The 23302-nt window shown below is 34.6% G+C and overlaps 3 protein-coding genes across 4 annotated transcripts; 1 reads left to right on the forward strand and 2 right to left on the reverse strand.

The window, feature by feature from the left end:
* Positions 1-1354: 1354 nt before the first annotated feature.
* On the reverse strand, positions 1355-2837 carry LOC131000794 (E3 ubiquitin-protein ligase RDUF2-like). Its single transcript, XM_057926871.1, has one exon. The coding sequence runs from the start codon at positions 2540-2542 to the stop codon at positions 1502-1504; it is 1041 nt and encodes a 346-aa protein (XP_057782854.1). The 5' UTR covers positions 2543-2837; the 3' UTR covers positions 1355-1501.
* A 4153-nt stretch (positions 2838-6990) lies between these two features.
* LOC130998040 (uncharacterized) lies at positions 6991-8040 on the reverse strand. Its single transcript, XM_057923476.1, has 2 exons — positions 7495-8040; positions 6991-7062 (listed from the first exon to the last, which is right to left on the reverse strand). The coding sequence occupies exons 1-2, from the start codon at positions 8038-8040 to the stop codon at positions 6991-6993; spliced, it is 618 nt and encodes a 205-aa protein (XP_057779459.1).
* Positions 8041-15295: 7255 nt separating this feature from the next.
* LOC131000795 (pumilio homolog 2-like) lies at positions 15296-22573 on the forward strand. 2 transcript variants are annotated; one of them, XM_057926872.1, is made up of 10 exons: positions 15296-15644; positions 15903-16560; positions 17605-19115; positions 19195-19336; positions 19438-19545; positions 19759-19971; positions 20062-20172; positions 20878-21072; positions 21790-21964; positions 22154-22573. In XM_057926872.1, exons 2-10 carry the CDS (start codon positions 15937-15939, stop codon positions 22201-22203), a joined length of 3129 nt encoding a protein of 1042 aa, XP_057782855.1. In that variant the 5' UTR covers positions 15296-15644; positions 15903-15936; the 3' UTR covers positions 22204-22573. The 2 variants fall into 2 exon arrangements, with proteins under 2 accessions (XP_057782855.1, XP_057782856.1); XM_057926873.1 differs by having other exon boundaries at positions 15336-15518.
* Positions 22574-23302: the final 729 nt, after the last annotated feature.

A 23302-nucleotide genomic window follows, 5' to 3' on the forward strand; every position in this document is an offset into this window, starting at 1 on the left:
AATTAATTGGTAATTGAAAATACAAAATCGAGAATTTATATATTTTCAAATTCGTGTTTTTTATTGAAATTATATCGTGGATAATTTAAATTTTTTATTTAGATTTATATTTATATTTAAATTATAATATATATTTAATATGCATATTTATTTATTTAAAATATCGTTCAGTTTCGATATTGATCGTGCATCGCACGAGTGGGCGTGTGCTAGTTAACTGTCAAAAAGTAATCCGTCGATAGTTTTTCTTTTTTTGTGGCTCAGGTAATCCGTCGGTAGTGTTAGTAATGTTAATTCTAAGAAATTCCTTTTACTTCCCAATTCAATTTAAAACTACTGAAAATACTAGAGTTGATTGTCGCACATAAACAATTTAAATTAAACCCGAATTTATAATTTCGCACGATTTTAAAACTTTACAATTAAAATCATAAATTCATAATACAACCTTTATTTTTATGTAAATTAACATTCACGGCTTTTCTCAGCTCTAAAACGAAATAGTTCTACCAATAAATGTAAAACAAACTTAATTGAAAAATTGAATTATTATAGTGATAAAAAAAATATACATACGATATTATAATTGTAAAATTTGAATGTTTGTGCTAGAAATTACAAATTCGAATTAATGTTGAGTTGTTTATTATAGTACTCCCTCCGTCCCACTGTATCTGAGACTCTTTCTATTTTGGGCGTCCCACTATAAGTGAGACTCTTTCCTTTTTGGGTAATTTTTTTTTCCTTTAAACATTTTTTCACTCTTTCACCTACACACAAAATACACTTTTCTTAATTCTCGTATCCAAACAAAAAAGTCTCACTTACAGTGGGACGGATGGAGTATTATATTTCATTCGTCACAGCTATCTTGAGACAAATTCATTTTTGAGCCGTCTCAATTATCTTCATACATTTTTTTATATGGCAAAAGTCGTTCTTTTTATTCACCTTTTTATTTAAATTTTGTGCCCAAAAATTTTGTCTCAAGATAGTTGGGACGAAGGGAGTTTTAAGCAAATCAAAATTTCAAAACAAAGAAACGAAATAAAAAAAAAATGCAACAGTCGTGTAACGAATGGGTTATGAATAGTTGGATCATTAATATTCGAGACATTGTTCACGCTTACCTTAAATTTATTTCGAGTTTGTCTCTATCCTACTCGCCCATGGACCCATAGACGACTGGATCCAATTCGTAAATTTAATTTGAGATAAATGTTGGCAAGACGTATATAATAGATTATTCAAAGCGATAATGTGTATACATACACCAAATCTCACCAATAATTTTGTAGCCAGTCTAAATACTTGTAAAACTATTCCTATTGTTTTATAGCAAGTCTAAAAGAAATACAAGTAATGGAGCTTAGTTAAGATTTTAAAGAATTTTCTGTTTTACATGACTTTACAATATTGGGTGACTAACAAAACTGACTAAAGAAAAGAGAAATGAAAATTGAACAGTAGTTAATTGACGATTTTGCCCTCCCATCCCATGCTATTGCTCAATGGGTATCGAATTTGTGCTCCTATCCCTCCTCAACACGTACCTACTGAAAACCGATTCACCCGAACCCGATTCGGAATCCCGAAGACTCGCACTCCTCCTTAACGGAGCTCCGTCTGCCGAACCTGACCGTCCCCTCCGAAAAATCGATCCCAAATTACCGAAAAAACGCCGGAAAACACCGCCCCTCCGCCGCCGCACCCAGGGCCCCCACTCAATTCCCCTCGGCGCGCCGCCGGTGAGGCTGAGACTCCCTTCCACTTCCGAATACACCGCCGGCATCTCCCCCTCCCCTCCCCCAACGAATCTCCCCACCGCGAAGCCGCCGCCGGGCAAGCGCCAGATCGAGAGCCCCACCGCCCCCGACTGACCGGAAACGCCGTCCGGCTCATCGACCGGCAGCTCGTGGCGGCAGACCGGGCACGAATTGTGGAGGTTGAGCCACGGGAATATGCAGTCGGCGTGGTAGATGTGCTTGCAGGGCATCTCGCGGGCCTCGGATCCGAGGGCGAAGGGATCCGTGCACACGGCGCAGTGCGCGTCGGCGTCCACGTGGCACGCCTGGATCTGCACCGCCGGCAGCGATGCCACGGCCTGCTTGCTCGCCGGCGGATTCTCTGGCCGGGCCCACAGGCTGAACCCGATCTGCGAGAGGCGGTCGAGCATCACCTCGAATCCGGATCCGAGCAGCGACTCCGACATGGATGACGGCAGCGGCCGGATCCCCGTCCCCGACCCGTCGTCGTAATAGAGCTCGTAGCTCCGCCGCCCCCCGCCGGGAGGGGACTCCGACGACTCCTCCGAGCTGTTCCGGAGGACTATGAGCGGATTGAACGAGGTGCCGTTGCGGCGGCGGCGTTGGCGAGGGGACGCGAATCGGCGGGGATGCTCGGGCGAGAAATCGGTGGGGTCCACCGATTGGATGAATCCGCCGCGGCAGTGCGGGCAGACGACGGCTTCTTCAGACACGACGGAGACGATCCTGGTGCACTGGTAGCACCAGAAGGACGGCGAAGGCGGAGGCGAATCCATGGGCAGAGGAGAGAGATAGTTGATTTTGCAGAGTGCGGTTGTTGGTGAATGTATATATTTTTATACGTAAATGATTGTTGAGTGTGAGCTGTGAAGACAGAGAGAAACTGATGAAAGAGAGGACATTAGAGAAATATTACACGTTATGTCCAAAAATAAGAATTGAATGTGTTATGTATGTAATACCCATGAATAAAAACGCGTCTGCTAACGCCCGTTATCCTCCTTCCTTCAAATTTTTAGATATGTCAAAGTCCTACATTACTTACTAAATCAAATGTACAATTACTCTATTTTCTTTTAATTATGCTATTACCAAGACTAATCATAAAATCTGGAGTAATATTTACTTGCTGTTTTCTACTTCACCAAACGTTTGCTCGCACTTTTAAGAGCTGAGTCCTACCTTTTTTTTTTAACTTTAAGTTTGTATAATAAAATACAGTGAGGTAGACCCATACCCATATTTTAAGTCGCATTCTGATCTAAATCCGCATCTTAACCCAAATCGTGTAAATGACATTATTCGATTATATACAAATGACATTGCCTTTAATTGATATTTTTTTATTATATAAATGACACTATAACATTATAAATGACACTGTGTATGATTGACACTATCAGAAATATAAATAACACTTCTTGTAATTGACACTATAAAATTGCAAATGACATTATAAGATTGAAAATGATGCTATAACATTTAAAATGTTAGAGTGTTATTCATATAACCGAATAGTGTCATCTATACGCAATGTCATTTGTATAAACGAATTGTGTCATTTACACGATTTATGTCAGGATGCAGATTTGAATACACCCGTTTGTACCCAAGTTTTTGTGAAATACAATTAGTCAGAAGTTACTTACTTGAAAATCCATTTATAATAAATTATGTTAAATGACTAATTTATCTGAAATATTAAAGATATTATGGCTAAAAAAATTTATTTCAAATATTAATTTTATTAGACAACAAGTTATAAGGATGTGGTATCCCATCATTTTTTCAAATATAAAACACAATTCATATCATAATTGGTTAAATGTTAAACTAAATTCAAATAATTAAATTGGACAGACTACTCATACTTAGGTGGGAATAATATATATTTAATTTAACTCTATAAATATTTTTCAATTTACATTTTGTTTTGAGTTCTTCATTAAAATAATTCTATCCTATATTTTCGTAAATTTTGTGTGTTAGTTTTGCATGCTAACAAAATCAGTTATATAATGAAGATTAAAGTAAGAAGGCTAAGCCAAATGGCATGAAGATAGAAGAAAGTGGTTAGGACATGGTCACCAAATTTACTTTGGCACCAATTAAGCACTAGCCATAACCCTTATTCTCAGCCTTCCATCCTTGATCTCCAAGCTTCAAGAAGTTTATAAAAATGGAGGAAGATCACTGTATTCGGTACCAATACACAGAGTTACAACACAAGTATCAAAGAGTAGGACTGTTAAATTGTATTGTTCCGACATATCTTGAGTGGGAGACTCGTAAATTTTAGGACTAGTTGATAGAGTTTGTTGTTTGTAACGTGAATATTTGCTTCAGTAAAGTCTAACTTCTTGCCAGCATCTAGGATTGGATTATAAATGATTTCTTTTCTTATCGAATACTTAATAAGAGAGATTCTATTAAGTGGATCGTGTAATTCATTACAAAAGAGATTTTTATAGTGAATTCATAACTGAGATTAATTAAAGTTTTAGTATAAAGTTATTTCATTAATGTGTTCATTTTATATTTTCGCTACTTTACTGTTTTTTATAAGTAATTATTATTTGTTTAAATAATTAGTACAACATACTTTATTATGCACAAGCAACAACTTTCAATATAATCATAAGTGAAAATCGAACTCAAGACTTTAAGTGCCTAAAATGGTATCCCATCACTTTAATATATATTGAATTGTGTTTTCATCTTTTTTTTTTCTTTCTATTTTACATATATGTTTAAAATTGTCTTGTTTTAGGTGTAATAAAAATAAATTCAATATATATATATCACATTTCGTAGCTCGGAGTTGGATACTATATTTAAATTTTTTTGATATTACTCCCTCCGTCTTATTATAAATGTCTCGTTACTTTTGGGCACGAAGATTAAGAAATGTGCAGAAAATAGATAAATTGTATAAATATTATGTATAAAGAGAGAATATATTGTAAAAAAAAGAAATGTTATCTTTATACATTTAACAATATCAAAGTCCATAAATATTTTTTCTTAGAGGGTAAAAAGTCCGTGAATACATACTCGATCAATAATGTAGATATTTATTTTTGAAAATAATAAAGATTTTCAGTTATGTCTTCAAAAGTCAATATATATAGTATATCCTATTTGGCCACATACTATAAGTCTAAGACAGAATTTTGGACTAATAATGATATTTATAAAGAAGAGGGTACGAAGAAGCGTGAGAAGGAAAAAGTAACGGCGTTAAAGGCATTTGTGCAAAGTGGACCGGTCAGGATTGTGAAAACAATATAATAGCAAGTTGAATAATGAGTAATAAATTAATTAGTGGTGTGTGTAGTCAAAGAAGGGCAAAGGCGCGGCGTAGAGAGAAAGCCGGCTGCAATAATCGCGTAGATACACGCGAGGAAAGTTCGTTTCATCAATTTATTGGAAATTAATCGCCGAGTCCTTCCGAAGATGGTGTGCGTGTGCGTATGCGTCTCCACGGATTATTTAGGTCATCACCATTTCCAATCAATTTCTCTAATATTGAAATATCTCGTTCGTCACTGTTTGCTAATCTTACTTCTTTTTTATTTTATTTTGAGGATGTTTGCTAACCGTAAAAGGTTCCTTCTTATTTTAATACTCCCTCCGTCTCAAACGAAATGACCTATTTCTTTTCGGCACAGAGATTAAGAAATGTGTATAAAGTAGATAAAGTGGGTTGGTGGAAATTATTTAAATATTAAGCATAGAGAGAAAGTGTATTGCCAAAAAAGGAAACGGGACATTTCGTTTGGGACAGCCCAAAAAGAAAAACAGGATATTTTGTTTGGGACGGAGGGAATACTATTATTCATGGGAAAAAAATGGGGTGGAATTCGGGAATCTACTAATTTAACTAGCTTGATACCTCATGAAGTTGAATTATCACATACACACGCAGAGATTTAATTAGATATTATCAACATAGATATATATTCAAGATTGATTATTAGTGTTTATATAAGTCCAACTAAAGTATGTGTGTTGGCCTAGCAATAAGAGATTAATGTCTAAGACATGAGGTCCTAGGTTTGAGTCGTAAATATGTTACGTGATCATTGAATTATTTTATTTACTTATGTAATTTATCAAAATAAAAATAAAAATAATAAATCCAGCTAAACAAGCTTTTGAAAATTTGTAGTTGAAAGTAAAAGTCGGATAAATCATTAAAAGTAAATGCACTTTTAACGAATTCAAAATAAATGCCAAGTATAAAATCAATTTATTGATCAGTTGATAACACATGTTGTCATCATAAACATGTTAAATGTTGACATAAGTCAACTGATATAGATAGTTGTCCTATGTCTTCAGCGAATTTCATCAATTGTTTTCCTTATGTTCAAACGAGTAATAAACAGACTAAAAGATTTTGGAGAAGACAATAAAGCAATTAAGAAAAGATTGGTCAATCAAATTTGAAAATGCCTTATATATGGGCGTATCGTACCGCCTATAAAAGTGTGTTGGAAATGAGCTTGTACCGACTTATTTTTGGGAAAGCGTGTCACCTTTTAGTTGAAGTGGAGAATGGAGCTTATTGGACAATTAAGTTGATCAATTTTGACTTGCCTAGTGTTACAAAGAATGAACTTTGCAGCTTTTAAAGCTTGATAAGTTGAGAAATGAAGCGTATGACAACGCCAAAATTTACAAGGATAAAGTGAAAAAGCTCCATAACCGTAACATGTTGAGGGAGGAGTTACATATGGGAATGAATGTTCTTCTATTTAGTTATCGGTTATGATTATTCCAATGAAAGCTAAAGTCTCAATGGAGTGGACAATTTGAGATTGAGGAAGTTATTCCTTATGAGGTGGTCAAGTTATTCAATTTGTGGAAAATGAATCGTTTTAAGTCAATGGTCATAAGGTGAAGCCGTACATTGAATGAGAAATTCGTCAAAGAGAAATCGAGTCGATGATGTGATTCATGATTGAGCATTAATTGGTCAAGCTAGCGACCTTTAAATCGAGTGTTGCGTGGGAGGTAACCCACCGTTTCATTGCTTTATTTTCTTATTTTTATTTTATTTATACTTTTTTGGTTGTGTAGTTGATAGAAATTATTTTGCATAATTTGATAATGGAGATTTGGGCGTGTGAATCAAGAGACTTTCTTAGGATGACAAGGTGAAATCTAGACTAGGCTACTTTTTATGCACATCAATCGAGATTTTGGGCAGAATTTTAAGTCACTCCAAGGTGAGAGTCATTAGAGCATCAACAATGCTTGCACCCTGGGTGCAATACCATGGGTCCCACTTCTATTGCACCCACTCCCACAATGGTATTGCACTCACTATGGGTGCAATAGATTTTATTTTATTTTTGAATTAGTTTTATTCTAGTTTCCATTTTACAATAATTAAGAAATTAAAATTTCATTGAATTAAAATTCAAATCCTACATTGTTAGAAATAAAAGAAATACAAGAAATTAAAATCCTAAATTACTTAAATTAAAACAAACATAAAATAAAAAATCCTAAAAATCTACGGGATGTTGTGTCGTTTTTTTATCTCCGCCACCTTGCACATGTGAAACGCCAATTCGTCGGGATTCATTTGAGAGGTGCCCCGGCTCATCAACATGCTATCGGCGAGGTCACGTTGAACTTGGGAGAATGTTTCCATTGCATTCACCATATTCGCCATGTACCCGAGAGCTTTTTGGTTATCCTCCGACGTCTCTTCGGCCTTTTTCTTGCCTTTGCGCTTGTCTCGCTTGGCCGCCTTTTGGCCTTGGGGCCGGGTGGAGATAGAGGCGTCACTAGAAGTCGTTGTTGGAAGACCGTCGGACCCCTTTGATCGTTTGTCCGAATGGACATCGGAGTGAACATCCCCGCCGAGACTTGAAAATTTCTTCGACTCGCGCAAAATCTTCCATGCATGCGAATACCGGAACGGAACACGGTACTCGGCTAGCCACATTGCCTCTGCTTGCTCCAGGATTTGAATATCACTCATGCCTGATTTCCATTGATCATGGCATTTTTTGTGCATGGCCTCAAACCTCTTCGTATCCTTCGACACCCATTGAAAGTGAGATTTGATTTGCGTGACGTCGCGTGAAATAGATCCTTCGGGCCTTTTAGCGTTGTACTCGGCGCAGATGGAGCCCCAAAACTTCGCCCCTTTTTGATCGGCACCCACCACAGAGTCGTGGGTGTGCTCGCAATACAAACGGCAAATTAGCACCGTTTCTGCCGGATAATAGTTGCTACGTTTGGATGCCGCCGGCATAGAAGCAATCTCCTCCACGTCGGGCTCGGGCTCGGCAACGGCGGCAAAACGGGGGTTCAAATTGGTGCCCGCCGCTTGAAAGGCATTGAATTCTTGCGTGAACGGCGAGAATCCTTGCCTGGAAGCATTTGATTCGCCGGGGGATGGATTTTGAGGATGTTCACGCCAATAGTTGCTCCAATCGCCTTCCATTGCTATTTGTTGAAATAATTTAGAAGATGAGGGGAATGGATGAATGAGGAGAATGGATGAATGATAGATGATGAAGAAGATAATGAGGTTGTATATGTATATATAGAGGGAGTATAGAAATTAAAAAAAAAAAAAATCATCAACGGAAAAGAAAAAACGGTCGAAAACGGCTACTTTTTAATTTTTTTTTTTTCGGCCGAAAAGGGGCGCGTGTTTTACACGCCCCCTCCATCGCACCCACTATTCACGAGTGCGAACGCACGCCTCCCTCCCATCACACCCGGGTGCGGCATTGCTGGTGGGTGCGATAGGCCGGGTTCGATCCGGCCATCGCACCCACCATTGTGGATGCTCTTACGAGTGACTAATTTTAGCGTGAATTGAGCAAAACTTCAAGTCATCCCAAAGTAGTACAATATCAGTAAATTAAGTGAGGCGGTACATCGTGAAACCAAATAGAAAAATGTATTCAAATAAACCTAGCAAACTCACTCCACAAAAAAATATGCTCAATAGATTCGATATTTATAGACTCACAACAAAGGCATTTAGAAGCAAGATAAATACCCTGAGACTATAATTTCACATTCACATGAAGATGATTCAACAAGAGACGTCAAATGAAAACAAAGATAGTAGGCAAAATGCACACATTCCAAATAGCCCTATAAGATACCGTTGAGGCATCCGATGTCTAACCTTCTTCCAAACATAGGTGAAAAAAAACCCACCATTAACCGTCAAACTCCATCACTTGGCATCATGATCATTCCATAACACCGGTTTATGGTGCAAACAATCAAACAAATGGGCAAAAAAACATATTTTGCACACACACATAGTCAAGCAAATTATGGTCCCATGTATTTTCATGCAAAAAATAAGACACTCTCGCCCACAATAAGGATGATCACAATATGTATAAATGGGAAATCAACACATCATAAGTATAACTTACCCTTTAATATATTCGAATGAATATTTTAAATCATTTTTTATAAACATATGTTAGGTTATGATTTTTTTAGATATATCTTAATTACAATATTTTTTAGATCATTAATATTTATTCAGTTTTTGGTGAGAATTTATGAGATTTCATACAAAAATTTGCAATTAAAATAATTTGTCTTTTTTTTTGGTCGTGTGCAAGAAATTGATTGAGGAAAATGGTGTAAAATGATGCAAAAATTAAAGATTTTTTGAGGTTCAATTAGTGAAATAATTTTGATTTGACGTTTTCACATTCTCCATTTTCTAAGGAAACACGCATTTCATGTTAATATATGCGAGAAAAAAAAAAACAATTTTTTCATCTATTTAAATTGTCATAATTAATTTAATTTTATTCTCTATTCTTCGATTCGACGCGACTCTCCGCTTTGATGGTTTGTCTTTTTAAACACTCAACGTCTTCTTCACAAATACATTTGTTCATATTATATTTTTACTATATTATTCATATTTTAAAAATAAATTATTTACTTTTCTATTTTTATATATAGTAAGATTTAGGGGGCGTATTGGTGAACGCATAAATTGTTACACCAAAAAAATTCGCCAAGTCGAGAGAGAATGGAATTTGGTGCGAGAAAAACAAATAAGGTGCGAACTTGATGAAAACTCTGGCATAACTCCAATTGATTAGCAACGAGAATGGATTCCATTTTTCAGAATTTGTGAAGAAAACGATGAAATAATATGCAAGGAAATTGTATTGATCAAGAGTAACACAAAAGATTTATAGATTCAAAGTGAGTGTGTCTTATAGATGGCCTCTCTCTCATATTTATACTATACTATAAACAAGGGTAAAATAGTTTTCACTAAGTTCATGTACACGCGACATGGATTAGTTACAATTTTTCTAGGAATCTATTTGGAGAATGACTAATATAACTAATTATTTTGTCCTATTTCTTAAGGGTTGTCCGAGGTTAACTTATATTATAAGGCTGTTGATGCAGCCCAAGGTTCGTCGTTGAAGAAGCAAGAGTTGAAAAGAGTTGGCGCCCCATGTTTATGTTTGATTTTGAGTTATTTGCTTTTGGGCCGAAGTTGGAAGACTTTATTTATTTTATTTTCAACTTTGTTATTTTAGAGCCCAATAGTTTAGCTTATTGGGTTATTTTCGAAAATTAGGAAATAAGGGCCTTGTTTGGCTGATTATGGTTTGTTTTAAGTTGTTTCCTTATTAGACTAGGTTTAGTTTTTGCCTATACATATAGCTGATATGTAGCCCACGAAAATAGAACATTATTTTTATAAAAAACTGTGAGTTTTATTTCTCTCTTGAGAGTTTCGAATTCCTCTTGAATATTCCAAGAGAATTCATCTATCGGCGTAACGACGAGTTAACCAACCCACCCTCGTCGGGTGTCATTCATCGTTCCCGAGTTGCTGCGTCAACGTCACGTTGGGGTATAAGGATTCCATCGCCTATATCATTCCGTGGATTAGATTCAGAGATTTTGGGATCTTCCATCAACTATCGTTCGTTAGTTCGTTATCAAGTCTTCTGCTTGCGTGTTTGTTTGAACGATCTGCAAGGATCGTATCAGCTGTCATCTTTAAGGTTGTGTGTTCTTCATGTCACTTGCCAAGGGTGATAAACTTTAAGGATATGATAAGTGTCATTGTAGTTGCTCGGGAACATTTCATGATTGACTCGTCATGTCACTATCATCAGCGCTGATCAACACTATTTCTCAGACTTGTCATGCCCACAGTCATACATGCATGTAGCTTACATAAAATATATGTATATAAAATGTTAAAAATGAGATCCATTTAGGGCCTCACGTCTCACTTGGGAAAATTTCCATCAACCTTGAGGATCTCAACGCTGGAGAAGCTTATGCGTAATATACTCCACATCAATATATGGTTTGGTGGATGTGATAAATAAAATTGATAGAATTGGATTATGATTAGTCAATTCAATTTTTAGGTGATAAATAATCATCCATTTGCATGATTAGGGTACAGACCGTATTCATCACGAGCCGAATCAAGCAAACAAAACACTTGATTAAGTTGTATTATTTTATCAATGATGTGTTATCACTCGAACTAAATGCCTCTTTGATGATACAGTTATTTGGATGAGATTATTGAGAAAGTACATGTACATTTTTTTTTTCATGTATGTATACAATTTCAAGAATGGTTTAATAGTCAGTAAATTGGATGAGACTTTGAGAAAGTGTATGTCGATGTAATTTTAATATATAATTTCAACAAATAATTTAATATTCTATTAGTTGGATGATATTATTGAATTGGTATTTCTTAAAATAAATTGTAATATATAATGAAGATTATAATAGGACCCACTTTATTTTCTATAAATTAAGCCCAAATACACACATGCAAGCCTAATAAGGATGATGAAGGCCCACCCACAAGAAGACTTGAGATGTCCAACAAAGTTGAGTTCATTCAGATCTGAGGTTGAGCCAAGAAAACACCAAAAAAAAAAAAAAAAGATGAGATGAGATGAGAGATTCAAGCCCTACATGGTAGATCAATTCAGATATTTCAGAAGAGCACAATGCTATATAGCTCAAAATGAAGTAAGGAGAGCTAAAGAATAAGATAACCAGAAGAAATCTGAGAGATTCTGATGAAAGTTAGAAGCGCTGATGTTTGGGATTCAGAGCTGAAGAAGAAGTCAAAAGTTACTTTTTAGCTGACAATACGTGGCGCACCTACAAGTGGTCTCGTAATCGCTCCTAACACAAGAAGGATCATCGAATATTTGTTGTTAGTTGACGTGACACTCAAAGAGACGAAATTACCTTTCAGACTCGAGAAGAACAAATTTGAAACAAATGGAAATATTTGTCCATATTCAGAACTAAAATAATCAAAATGCTCCTAACTTGGAATGACCTATAAATAAAAAGAATATATCCCATTTAATCTACGCTTTCTCTTTGTAACAAGTTTATGCCAAAATAAATATAAGAATCCAAGATTTAATCTAATTTGCATCTGTTACCATTATCATTCAAATTGCTAACTCCATTAAAAAATTCAAATATTAATTATGATATTGTTGCCTAAGAAGAAACCCGACATAATATTCGCGAAGAACATTGCCTGATCTTTTTTTTTTTTTTTTTTCCACTTTTGTTAAAGCAAGATCGACGATCCAAACTTAACAGGTTTCACTCTTCTCCCGTTCTATAAAAATATATTAGGATTAGTTTAAACCACCTTCACCAATTACATAATGTCTTATTAATAATTTTTAATACAAATAAATAGAAATACATAATTATATAAATTAAAATATTAGTATTAAGAAAAAAAGTCAAATGTCTAAAATACAGTTTTTAGTTTTAATGAAAATATCTCTGTAAGATATAAATTATTTAATATATTAAAACTTTAAATTATGCTCATTTTAAATTAAATTTTTACATGTCATATATCAAATTAAAGATATATTTATGATTTTTCATTTAAGATGTACATTACATATAAACTAGTGCATAACCCGTCGAAATTCGACGGGAAATTATTTTAAATTATTATTTAAATTATACGATGCTCTCTTCATCCTCTAAAATCATGCATACCTTTTCTTTTTTGGTGCGGCCCCCAAATTTATGCATACCCTATTTTTAGACACTATCTCACATATAATTTTTACAATTTTATCTTTTTAACTTACACTATTTACTCATAATCTATTTAACAATACCCTCACTGTAGGACCCTTTCTCCACTATCATTACTACAAACTTCCATGCATAATTTTGGGGGACGGGGGAATATTATTTTTGTATAAATAATTATTTATATATAAATTATTTTTAAATTTATTTAATTTAAGGAAATATAGTTGAAATTATATTAATCTGAATCATATTCCTCAATTAAATGTTAACATTTTGTTAGAATAATAAATATTTTTTATATAAATTTTTATTTAATACTAATATTTTGAAAAAATATCAATATTGAAGATTTTATTTCATCTAAGCATCATCTCGTCTAAACCACCCTGTAGGATCATATCATCATCTAAAGCCCGGAAGACGACATCTAATGTTTGAACTCCAGATTTTTGAGCATCATCTCGTCTAGACCTTAAAATACAAAAACTGAACTTTTTATGCGTCAATTTTTTTAACATCACTATCTGGAGGTTTAAAATCAAATTTCACTTGTGAGATTGTATGATTTAGAGCTTCTAATATCATAACTAACTTGTAAACATCATTTTGTATGGAACCTTAAAAAATTTCAACAAACTTCTATGCATTATTTTTATTAGCTTCAAATATTATAATTATGTTCCAAGAATCATTTCGTTTGGAGTTTGAAAGAACAAATTTAACTTGTGAGCATCATCATTTAATTGGGTTTCGAGAATCATCTGGCTTGGAGCAATTCAAATTGTATTAGTTTCAATCATTCCACCAATTAAATATAGATTTTTAATTTGGAGAGTAAGAGCTTCTTCTTGTATAAGTTTTATTTTAGTGAAACCTTATAAAAAAAAATCAATGTGAAATGAGGTGATTTATATGAATTATTCACTCGATTGAGATTATTATAAATTTAATACATAATTAAAGATTTCTAATGTATTTTAACATCATATCCTCTATTGTTCTTTATCTAAATTCTTCATTTATGCATTACTAATTTCATAATTTATCTATTATCTATTATTATTATTATTATTATTATTATTATTATTATTATTATTATTATTATTATTATTATTATTATTATTATTGAGGAAACTGAAACAAATAAAGTTTTTAGATATGAGAAATATATTTTTCTTCCCTATACAAATAAAATGTACGAATATATTTTATAAAAAATAAAATTTTAATTTTTTTAGGGAAATTTTTAATTATTTTTGATAGACATAAAATAAGATTTTGTTTTAAAGTAATCAGGTTATAGAATTTGTGCCTTATTATTCAAACATGTAAATCAATGACCGAACCCGTTTATAATTTACATACACATGCATGTCTCAATATAAATTCATACAATATAATATATTGCAACATATACATATAATATATATACGCTTTTGAGAAATTTAAAATAATAACAAATATACATCTAATCACTAACATTCAATTAAAATCATTTATTGTATATAAATTATAATTTTTTTCTTGTCAAACATGTAAATCTAATTTTTATCGAGATAAAATAAATAATAAAATTTATTAATTTAGATTATATGTAAGTTTTTTTTATTATTACTATTATTATTATTATTATTATAAAATAAATAATAAAATTTATTAATTTAGATTATATGTAAAGTTAATAATATTATTATATATTATATGCATTTATAATTAATTATATTTATTAAAATTGATGAATCTTTATATGGAATGTAATAGTTAATTAATTAATAAATGATGAAGATTATATATGGTAAATTTTGAAATGGTGAGATTCTAGATATGCCACATAGGTTAAGGCTTAATCCTATTATATAATAGATAAAATCATTTATTGTATATAAATTATAATTTTTTTCTTGTCGAACATGTAAATCTAATTTTTATCGAGATAAAATAAATAATAAAATTTATTAATTTAGATTATATGTAAGTTATTATTATTATTATTATCATTATTATTATTATTATTATAAAATAATTAATAAAATTTATTAATTTAGATTATATGTAAAGTTAATAATATTATTATATACTATATGCATTTATAATTAATTATATTTATTAAAATTGATGAATCTTTATATGGAATGTAATAGTTAATTAATTAATAAATGATGAAGATTATATATGGTAAATTTTGAAATGGTGAGTCTCTAGATATGCCACATAGGTTAAGGCTTAATCCTATTACATAATAGATGAGAAGAACATGCTCTATTTAAAAAATAAGAATAAAAAAAGTTTTTTTTACAACTATTTCAATAGTTTTGTACTATTTGATTGTGAATTTTATTTTTTTTGCCATTCCAATTTATTCCTTTTAATTGAATTTATTTATTTAGACGCTTTTTTTTTAGTTATAGTTGGTTAAGAGAGGCATTTTGATTTTTGATACACATAGAAATATTAGAACGTTACAAAAAAGAATTTATTAGGCAAGTGTAGCCCGTGCCTCCCTTCCTCTTTCTTTAGTTGTGAAACAAAACCCTAAATGGGGTTCAATTCGCCGCCAGATTGATCCTCTTCCTTATTAAATAAACCTGTGATCCTCTGTCTCACTCTCAGTGTTCTTGCACAAACTCTACACCAATACCATTTCACTCTCTCTCAGAGGCAGGCACCTTGGTTTTTTCCTTTCTTTTAATCACAATTAATGTAATATTGCACATTTATTTGAGATTCAATGAAGGACAATGGATAAAACTCGTTTGATTTACGGTTACTCAACCTACGCTGAAAGTGAGTTTTTTGTATGTGTGTTTATGGTTGAGTTGTTTGGGTGATTTTATTAATATTCAAGAACTGAGTTTTCTGTATAACTGATGGTCAAAGTTTGGATTTTTATGAGCTTGAGCTGTGATATTCAATTTTTGCTAACTGTTTTTTTTCGTGGTTTTTGTTGTCGGGATTAGTTCATGTTTTCTTCTTGGGGTATTTGTGTAAGCTTCTATGTTGCTGGTGTTAATTTGAGCTTTTATTTGTCTGTGGAATGAACAGTTGTTATCTGTGGCTATTGAGTTTGTGAAGAATCATGTTGTCTGAATTGGGTAGAAGGCCGACGATTGGAAATAATGAAAATTCATTTGGAGATGAGTTTGAGAAGGAGATAGGTTTCTTGCTCCGTGAACAGCGGAGGCAAGAGGCCGATGATCTTGAGAAGGAGCTGAATTTGTATAGGAGTGGATCGGCTCCACCTACTGTGGATGGTTCATTGAGTGCAGTTGGTGGCTTGTTCAACCATGGTGGTGCTGCGGGTGGCCCGGCTTTTGCTGATTTCGCGGAAAGCAGTGGCAATGGGTTCATGTCCGAGGAGGAGCTTAGGTCTGATCCCGCTTACTTATCTTATTATTACTCAAATGTCAATTTGAACCCGAGGCTGCCACCACCTCTGATCTCGAGGGAGGATTGGCGATTTGCTCAGAGGTTTCAAGGAGGGAGTTCTGCAATTGGTGACAGGAGGAAGGTCAATAGGGATGATAGTGGCAATGGTGGGAGATCCATGTTTCCATCGCAACCTAGTTTCAACTCTAACAAGCAGGAGAGTGAGGACATGGACAGACTGCAGGGTCATGTGGAGTGGGGCGGTGATGGACTTATTGGATTGCCTGGATTAGGACTAGGTGGCAAGCAAAAGAGTCTTGTAGAGATATTTAAGGTCAGTGTACTACTATACAGCTCTTTCTGGTTATGCAGTCTCTTTTTCTTAACTTGAACATTTCTTTCTTTCTTGATACGTGGCTTGTGGTGTTGGGATTTTCCAGTTTTCTTATATTAATGGTTGTAGGTTTTTAAATGATGTAACGAAACAATTCTATGCAATTGCCTGGCCTTCACTATAGTTCTTTTTTCACCCGCACACCTTTTCAAATTAACTTAATTCATATTTCAGGAATTTTGATCTGTCTTGGTATGTATGGTAGGACTCTTATCAGATTTCATACTGCTCTTTGTTGGACATATCTTATCTGTGCCAATGAAACTAATATTTGAAAACTATTCACTCATTTGGTATCCTACTTGTGGATTTATACAACTTCCTTCTTTCTCAATCCATTGCAACTTGGCTGTACAGGCTTCATTAGTGAAAAGGTGACCACATTGTTGAAATGGCTTTTCTTTTTTAAACTGTTGAATAAAGCATACTTTAGTTGTAGTAGGTGATGCAGATGTCAGACATGCTAGTGTGACTTGGTATGCTTAACCTGGATATCATCTTTATGATTGGAATGTATCTCCATGTGACATCTTTTGGCACATCTCGATTATGCTTACAGTTTGAATTATTTTCTCTTTTGTATTTTATTTTTTTCTCATCCAAGATGATGCTTTTTTCTTTATCTTTCTTCACTTATATACTCTCTTATAACCATATTCTTCTGTCACCAGCTTTTCTAGGTGACTCTTGTTATTATTTTATCTATGGTATTAAAGTTATAAATATTGTCTTTTCCCCTATGAAGTCTCTTACATCTTGAGCGATCATGATGTTTTGCATTAGGTTTCATACTGTTTCCAGATGGCAAAATGTGCTATTCTGATTACTTGTCTAAATGCTTCTTTGCAGTTTTTCATATAGATTTTGTTGATGAACTAAATTTACATTGGTATTATAGACGTTTAAATACTTTTCATTAAAACCTAAAGCAGTGTGGACTAGCTGCTCTAATGTCTACCTCCTTTGTTCTTTCTGTCTATGCAGGACGACTTTAACCGTGCTACTCCGGATTCTACACACCCTTCAAGACCGGCCAGCAGAAATGCTTTTGATGAGAATGCCAATGCTTTGAGCTCAGCAGAAGCTGAGCTCGCTCATCTGTATGGAGATTTTACATCCTCAGACCCATTACTCTCAGCTTCAAATATGCACAATTCAACAGGTGCTCAGCATGCTGGAGGACCTACTTCATATTCTTATGCTGCTGCTTTGGGTGCATCCTTGTCAAGAAGCTCAACACCAGATCCTCAACGAACTGCAAGAGCTCCCAGCCCTTGCCCGACTCCTATTGGTGGAGGCAGGGTCGGAAATTCAGAAAAAAGAAGCATAAATAATGCCAGCTCCTTTGGTGGGGTATCTTCTCACTCAAAGGACACTGCTGATCTGGTTGCTGCCTTATCAGGAGTGAACCTCTCGAATGGCATTATGGATGAGGAGCATCATTTATCTTCTCATAATGAGCCTAATCCGGATGGTCATAAAAATTATCTTTTTAATATGCAGGGAGGCCAAAATAATGTTAGACAGCATATGTATAAGAAAAAACATGAATTTGGGCAGTCAAATATGTCTTCTGCTCCTCAACCAGCAAACTTAAGCACCTCTGATTCTCTTCTAAGCAACGGTTATGTGTCGCATCTCACTAGTAATGCTTATCTTCAAGCTGAGCTTCAGAAAAATGGTGTTCATTCGAATCACTCATACAGGAAAGGATCTTCTAATGCTGCAGTAAATGGTGGAGGTGGCATACTTCCTCAGTATCAGCATTTGGATAGTCCCAATTCATCCTTCTCAAATTATGGAAGTGGCTATCCTATGAGTCCAATATCTGGTAACCTTGGGAGCCCCAATTTGCCTCCACTGTTCGAGAATGCTGCTGCTGCATCTGCTATGGCTGCATCTGGAATGGATTCCAGAATGTTGGGAGGATCAAATACTGTGCCGGAGCTGAACCTGAGCAGAATAGGCAATCAGATGACTGGGAATGTGCTGCAGGCACCTTTTATTGACCCTTTGTATCTCCAGTACTTGAGGACTGCTGAATACTCTGCAGCACAAGTTGCAGCTCTTAATGATCAATCTGTCGATAGGAACTATTTGGGTGATTCATACTTGGACCTGCTGCAGAAGGCCTATCTCGGAAATTTGTTACCCGCTCAGAATTCAGAGTATGGTGTTCCCTTGGGTGGCAAAACTGGTGTATCTAGTCCTCATGGTTACTATGGAAATCCTGCTTTTGGGCTTGGATTGTCATATCCTGGCAGTCCCTTGGCAAGCCCAGTAATTCCCAATGCAGCTGGAGGACCTGGCAGCCCCATCAGGCATGGAGACTTCAGTATGAGATACCCTGGCGGGCTGAGAAATGCAGCTGGGAGTATTATTGGACCCTGGCATTTGGACCCTAGCTTCAGTTCTTCTTTACTGGAAGAGTTCAAGAGCAATAAAGCCAGATGCTTTGAGCTTTCTGAGATCACTGGTCACGTTGTTGAGTTCAGGTATATTTTTTAAAATTGTGATGGCAATTCAATCGAAGAAGATTGATATCTGATTTTTTTTTTTCAACTTAACATCTAGCGCTGATCAATACGGGAGCCGATTCATTCAACAAAAGCTTGAAACTGCCACAACAGAAGAGAAGTGCATGGTTTTCGAGGAAATTTTTCCTCAAGCTCTTACACTAATTACTGATGTGTTTGGCAATTATGTAGTCCAAAAGGTACCAAACATACTTGGCCAGTCATTCAGTTGACCTGTTTTACTTAATTGGGTCTTCTAGACCTTTTTAGTTCTTCAGGCGCTGATAATTTCTCTTGCCAGTTTTTTGAACATGGCATGCCATCTCAAAGAAGAGAATTAGCCAGCAAGCTTTTTGGACATGTACTGACCCTAAGCCTCCAGATGTATGGTTGCCGAGTGATACAGAAGGTAACATTTTCATTTTATGAACTAACCATAAGATATGCATCTGAAATCCTATTGGATAAATTTATTTTTTGCTGTAGAATATAAAATCCCAATTTGGGTCATAAAAGTGCTAATTTTCTTGAAATATGTTACTTTTAGCTGAATTGGAGGTGCATCTTCCAAAAAATGCTCTTTTTTGGTGGTGGTTGTTGTTGAGTGGGGAATGTTATGCAGGCAATAGAAGTTATAGATGTTGATCAGAAAATCAAAATGGTTGAAGAGCTGGATGGGAATGTCATGCGATGTGTTCGTGATCAAAATGGAAATCACGTCATTCAGAAGTGCATTGAGTGTGTCCCTGAGGAGCATATTCAGTTTGTTGTGTCAACATTTTTTGACCAAGTTGTGACTCTCTCTACTCATCCATATGGCTGTCGTGTGATCCAGGTTAGGGAAAAGTGTATGGTCTTTCTGTCCCTTTACCATGATTTATGCAGAAATATTACCTTACATCGTGAGATGCTTTTGTATCGGCAGAGAGTTCTCGAGCACTGTAAGGATGAAAAAACCCAGATGAAAGTGATGGAAGAGATTATGGGGTCTGTAAGCATGCTAGCACAGGATCAGTATGGGAATTATGTTGTTCAGGTTTGTAATTTTGCTTCATTGAGTCATATGTACTTGTGGCCTTGTGTATGGTGGAGGCACTGTCCCTTTTGGGCTTGTGTACTATACTACTATGTGGATGCAAGAAAGTTTGATGCATGCATGCTTTAAAATTGAAGTTTTTTCTGTTTTAAGTTTTTGTGTGTACACTTTAGGTTTACACACCTGGGTTCCATCTTCATTATGCTTCAATAATAAATTTATTCCTGAAACCCCTCCCTAGTCTCTACTTCCACTTTTGCAACCTATGTTAATTTACAATTGAATACTCCCCTATGTTGAGTGGTTGACTTGCCACTATCCAATTCTTTTTTATCCAGAATAACTTCTGTATCTTTCAGTAAATGCAGAATGTATTCTTTTCTCTTTGCCTCCTTAAAAGGGCACAGGTGAAGACACTGAAATGGACAAGTAATTTGAATTTTGTACACAAATATTACATCTTTGGCACATTTTCAAAGTTCCATGTGTGCTGCCGTATTCTCTTGTTAAGCCTTATCCTTGTATCGCTCTCAGTTTAATTAAGCTCTTGCACTAATTTAATACTTGTCCACCAGCATGTTATTTTTTTCGCGTTCAGAGTTTATGACCCCATTGATTTCTACTTTTCTAGCATAAAGGTATCTTCGAACCAGTAGGGTTGGTGAAGGAACTTTTCACTTAATATTTTTCATATTGATGTTCTAGCATGTACTGGAGCATGGGAAGCCACATGAGCGAACAACCATAATTCAGGAATTAGCTGGAAAGATAGTTCAGATGAGCCAGCAGAAATTTGCATCAAATGTTGTTGAGAAATGCTTGACTTTTGGTGACCCAAGCGAACGCCAGTTACTGGTGACTGAGATGCTTGGAACAACTGATGAAAATGAACCTCTTCAGGTTTGTCAGTCCTTTTCACTTCCGATAACAGTGTTGAACAAGTTCCATTTAATTAATTATTTGCTTTCAGCAATCACAGTAACATTAGTGGCTAAAGGGTTTTAAATTTGTTTTTGTTCCGTGCTACTTCTGGAATTAGAACTTTAAATAAATGGATCGTGGTATTTAGCTTGAAATTTGATGGGATCATGGGAATGAAATAAATATAGACATATCATACAATGTTCAAACCCTTCCATGGGGTTTTAGGGGTGAGGGAAGATAATGAAGCTGATGTGCATTTTGATAATAGCCTGGAATGATGCCATGCTGTTGCTTTGAGCTGCTTCTTGGTTCTTATCATTCTCAAGATAACAAAAAATATGTAATAACTAATAACAAAAAAATTCCACACTGCATTGTCAAGACTCAAGAAATCTCCCCTGCTTTTTTAATGGGAAATTGCTATTTTAAACTTAGAAATGAACACTCTGAGAGACTCTACTTTTTTTTTATGGATCCAGTGTTGAGTATATGTGGTCTTACTCTTAACTTTGTTTCATTTTCTATGTTCCATTAATTGTCTGACTTGGCATCTGCTAAGATCTCAATAATGAGTTTCTAGCTTTTTTGTAATAGTCTGATGGTATAATGAGTGGCTTAAAATATACATCTAAATTTGTTTTTTATACCATCAAATTACGCTGGCCTAATCTTCTAATCTTTCTCTACAACCAGGCTATGATGAAAGATCAGTTTGCAAACTATGTCGTACAGAAAGTGCTTGAGACATGTAGCGATCAAGAGCGTGAACTGATCATGTGTAGAATTAAGGTCCATCTGAATGCACTGAAGAAGTACACCTATGGGAAGCATATAGTAGCTCGTGTAGAGAAACTTGTTGCCGCTGGGGGTATGCATATCCTAACCATTCGACTTGTATTTTGAAATTATTCTCCTTATAAACATTTAAGTGTCTCAGCTTGCTCACTCAATCTCCCCAAAAACATCTAAATAGCACATCAGAAAAGTATTGCTGTGTGTTGTGTTGTGTTATGTTCAGCTGAAAATGATATTTTCCATCTTGTTTCTTGGTTGGCAGAGAGGAGAATCGCTGCTGCTGCCGCTGCTCAGAACCCTAATGCTGTGTAGACGTGCTGTAGGAAAGAAGTTGTACAGCTAACTCAGCCTAGTTTGGCTAGTCGTGGTTTCTCCCCCCTATCGTGTGTTGCTCTCTGCTCATACACATCTTTCGGGTATGAGCTTAATTGCAAATAAAAAAGTTACCTGTACTGGAAAATATGTACATTGTGTAGTGCTAAGTTTATACGTAGAGTGTAGTTTAGCTGAGAGGCGCAAGGGACGGGTGACCCCGTTGCCCGTCCATGAGGTGATAAAAATGACTATACAAAATGCTGAGGTTGTAATATAGAGGTAAATTTCCAAATGTTAAGTTATGACTGACTGTACATTTGATGAGCTGCTTTTCTAGTTATGTATGGTAATTTAACACTTTTTCTTACTTTAAGAAAATGCTTACAAGTAGGGTTTTGTAAATTTTTCTGGAATAAATCCTGCTTTCATTATGTTGCTGTCATGTTTCAACTCACAAGTTTTTTACCATATTTTTCCCACTTAAAAAAGAAAACATTTGCTTAAAAATCGTCCCTACTTTTTTACTGAATTTTTTAGCTTCGCCTCACTCAACAACCAAATCGACCCTACTTATTTTTTTAAATTACTTTTTTGAGTTTTTTAAGTGAACATAAATCTTTAATGTTGGTATTTGCTGCATGCATCGTAGAGGTGTTTGGTTGAGCTTATAAGCTCTTTAGAACAACTTATAAAACTGTTTGGTAAAATAAGTTCCTAGAGAGCTTATAAGCTATAAAAAAAAATAAGTTTTAAGGCTTGTAAGCTCTTAAAAAAATAAGTTTCTGTATTTCAACTTATTTTCTCTTTATCTTATAAGTAACTCATTTTACAAAAATAATTTAATCATAATTTTTTATTTTCATCATATATCATTCTAATTTCATCTCTTTTTGATTTTTATTTCTAAATAAAAATTATCTCTCTAGCTTATAAGCTTAATTATTTAAATATTTTGACAATTTATAAGCTCTTAAAGAATTACTACGTTTTATAAATTTTTTAAGCATCTTATAAGTTACCTCTTTAAAATAAACTCAGCCAAACGCTCTCTTGGTTGTCACACCAAATGATTCTGTCATATCTTTGATAAAGATAT

Source organism: Salvia miltiorrhiza, chromosome 8 (assembly GCF_028751815.1).
Source record: "Salvia miltiorrhiza cultivar Shanhuang (shh) chromosome 8, IMPLAD_Smil_shh, whole genome shotgun sequence".
NCBI lineage: Eukaryota > Viridiplantae > Streptophyta > Magnoliopsida > Lamiales > Lamiaceae > Salvia > Salvia miltiorrhiza.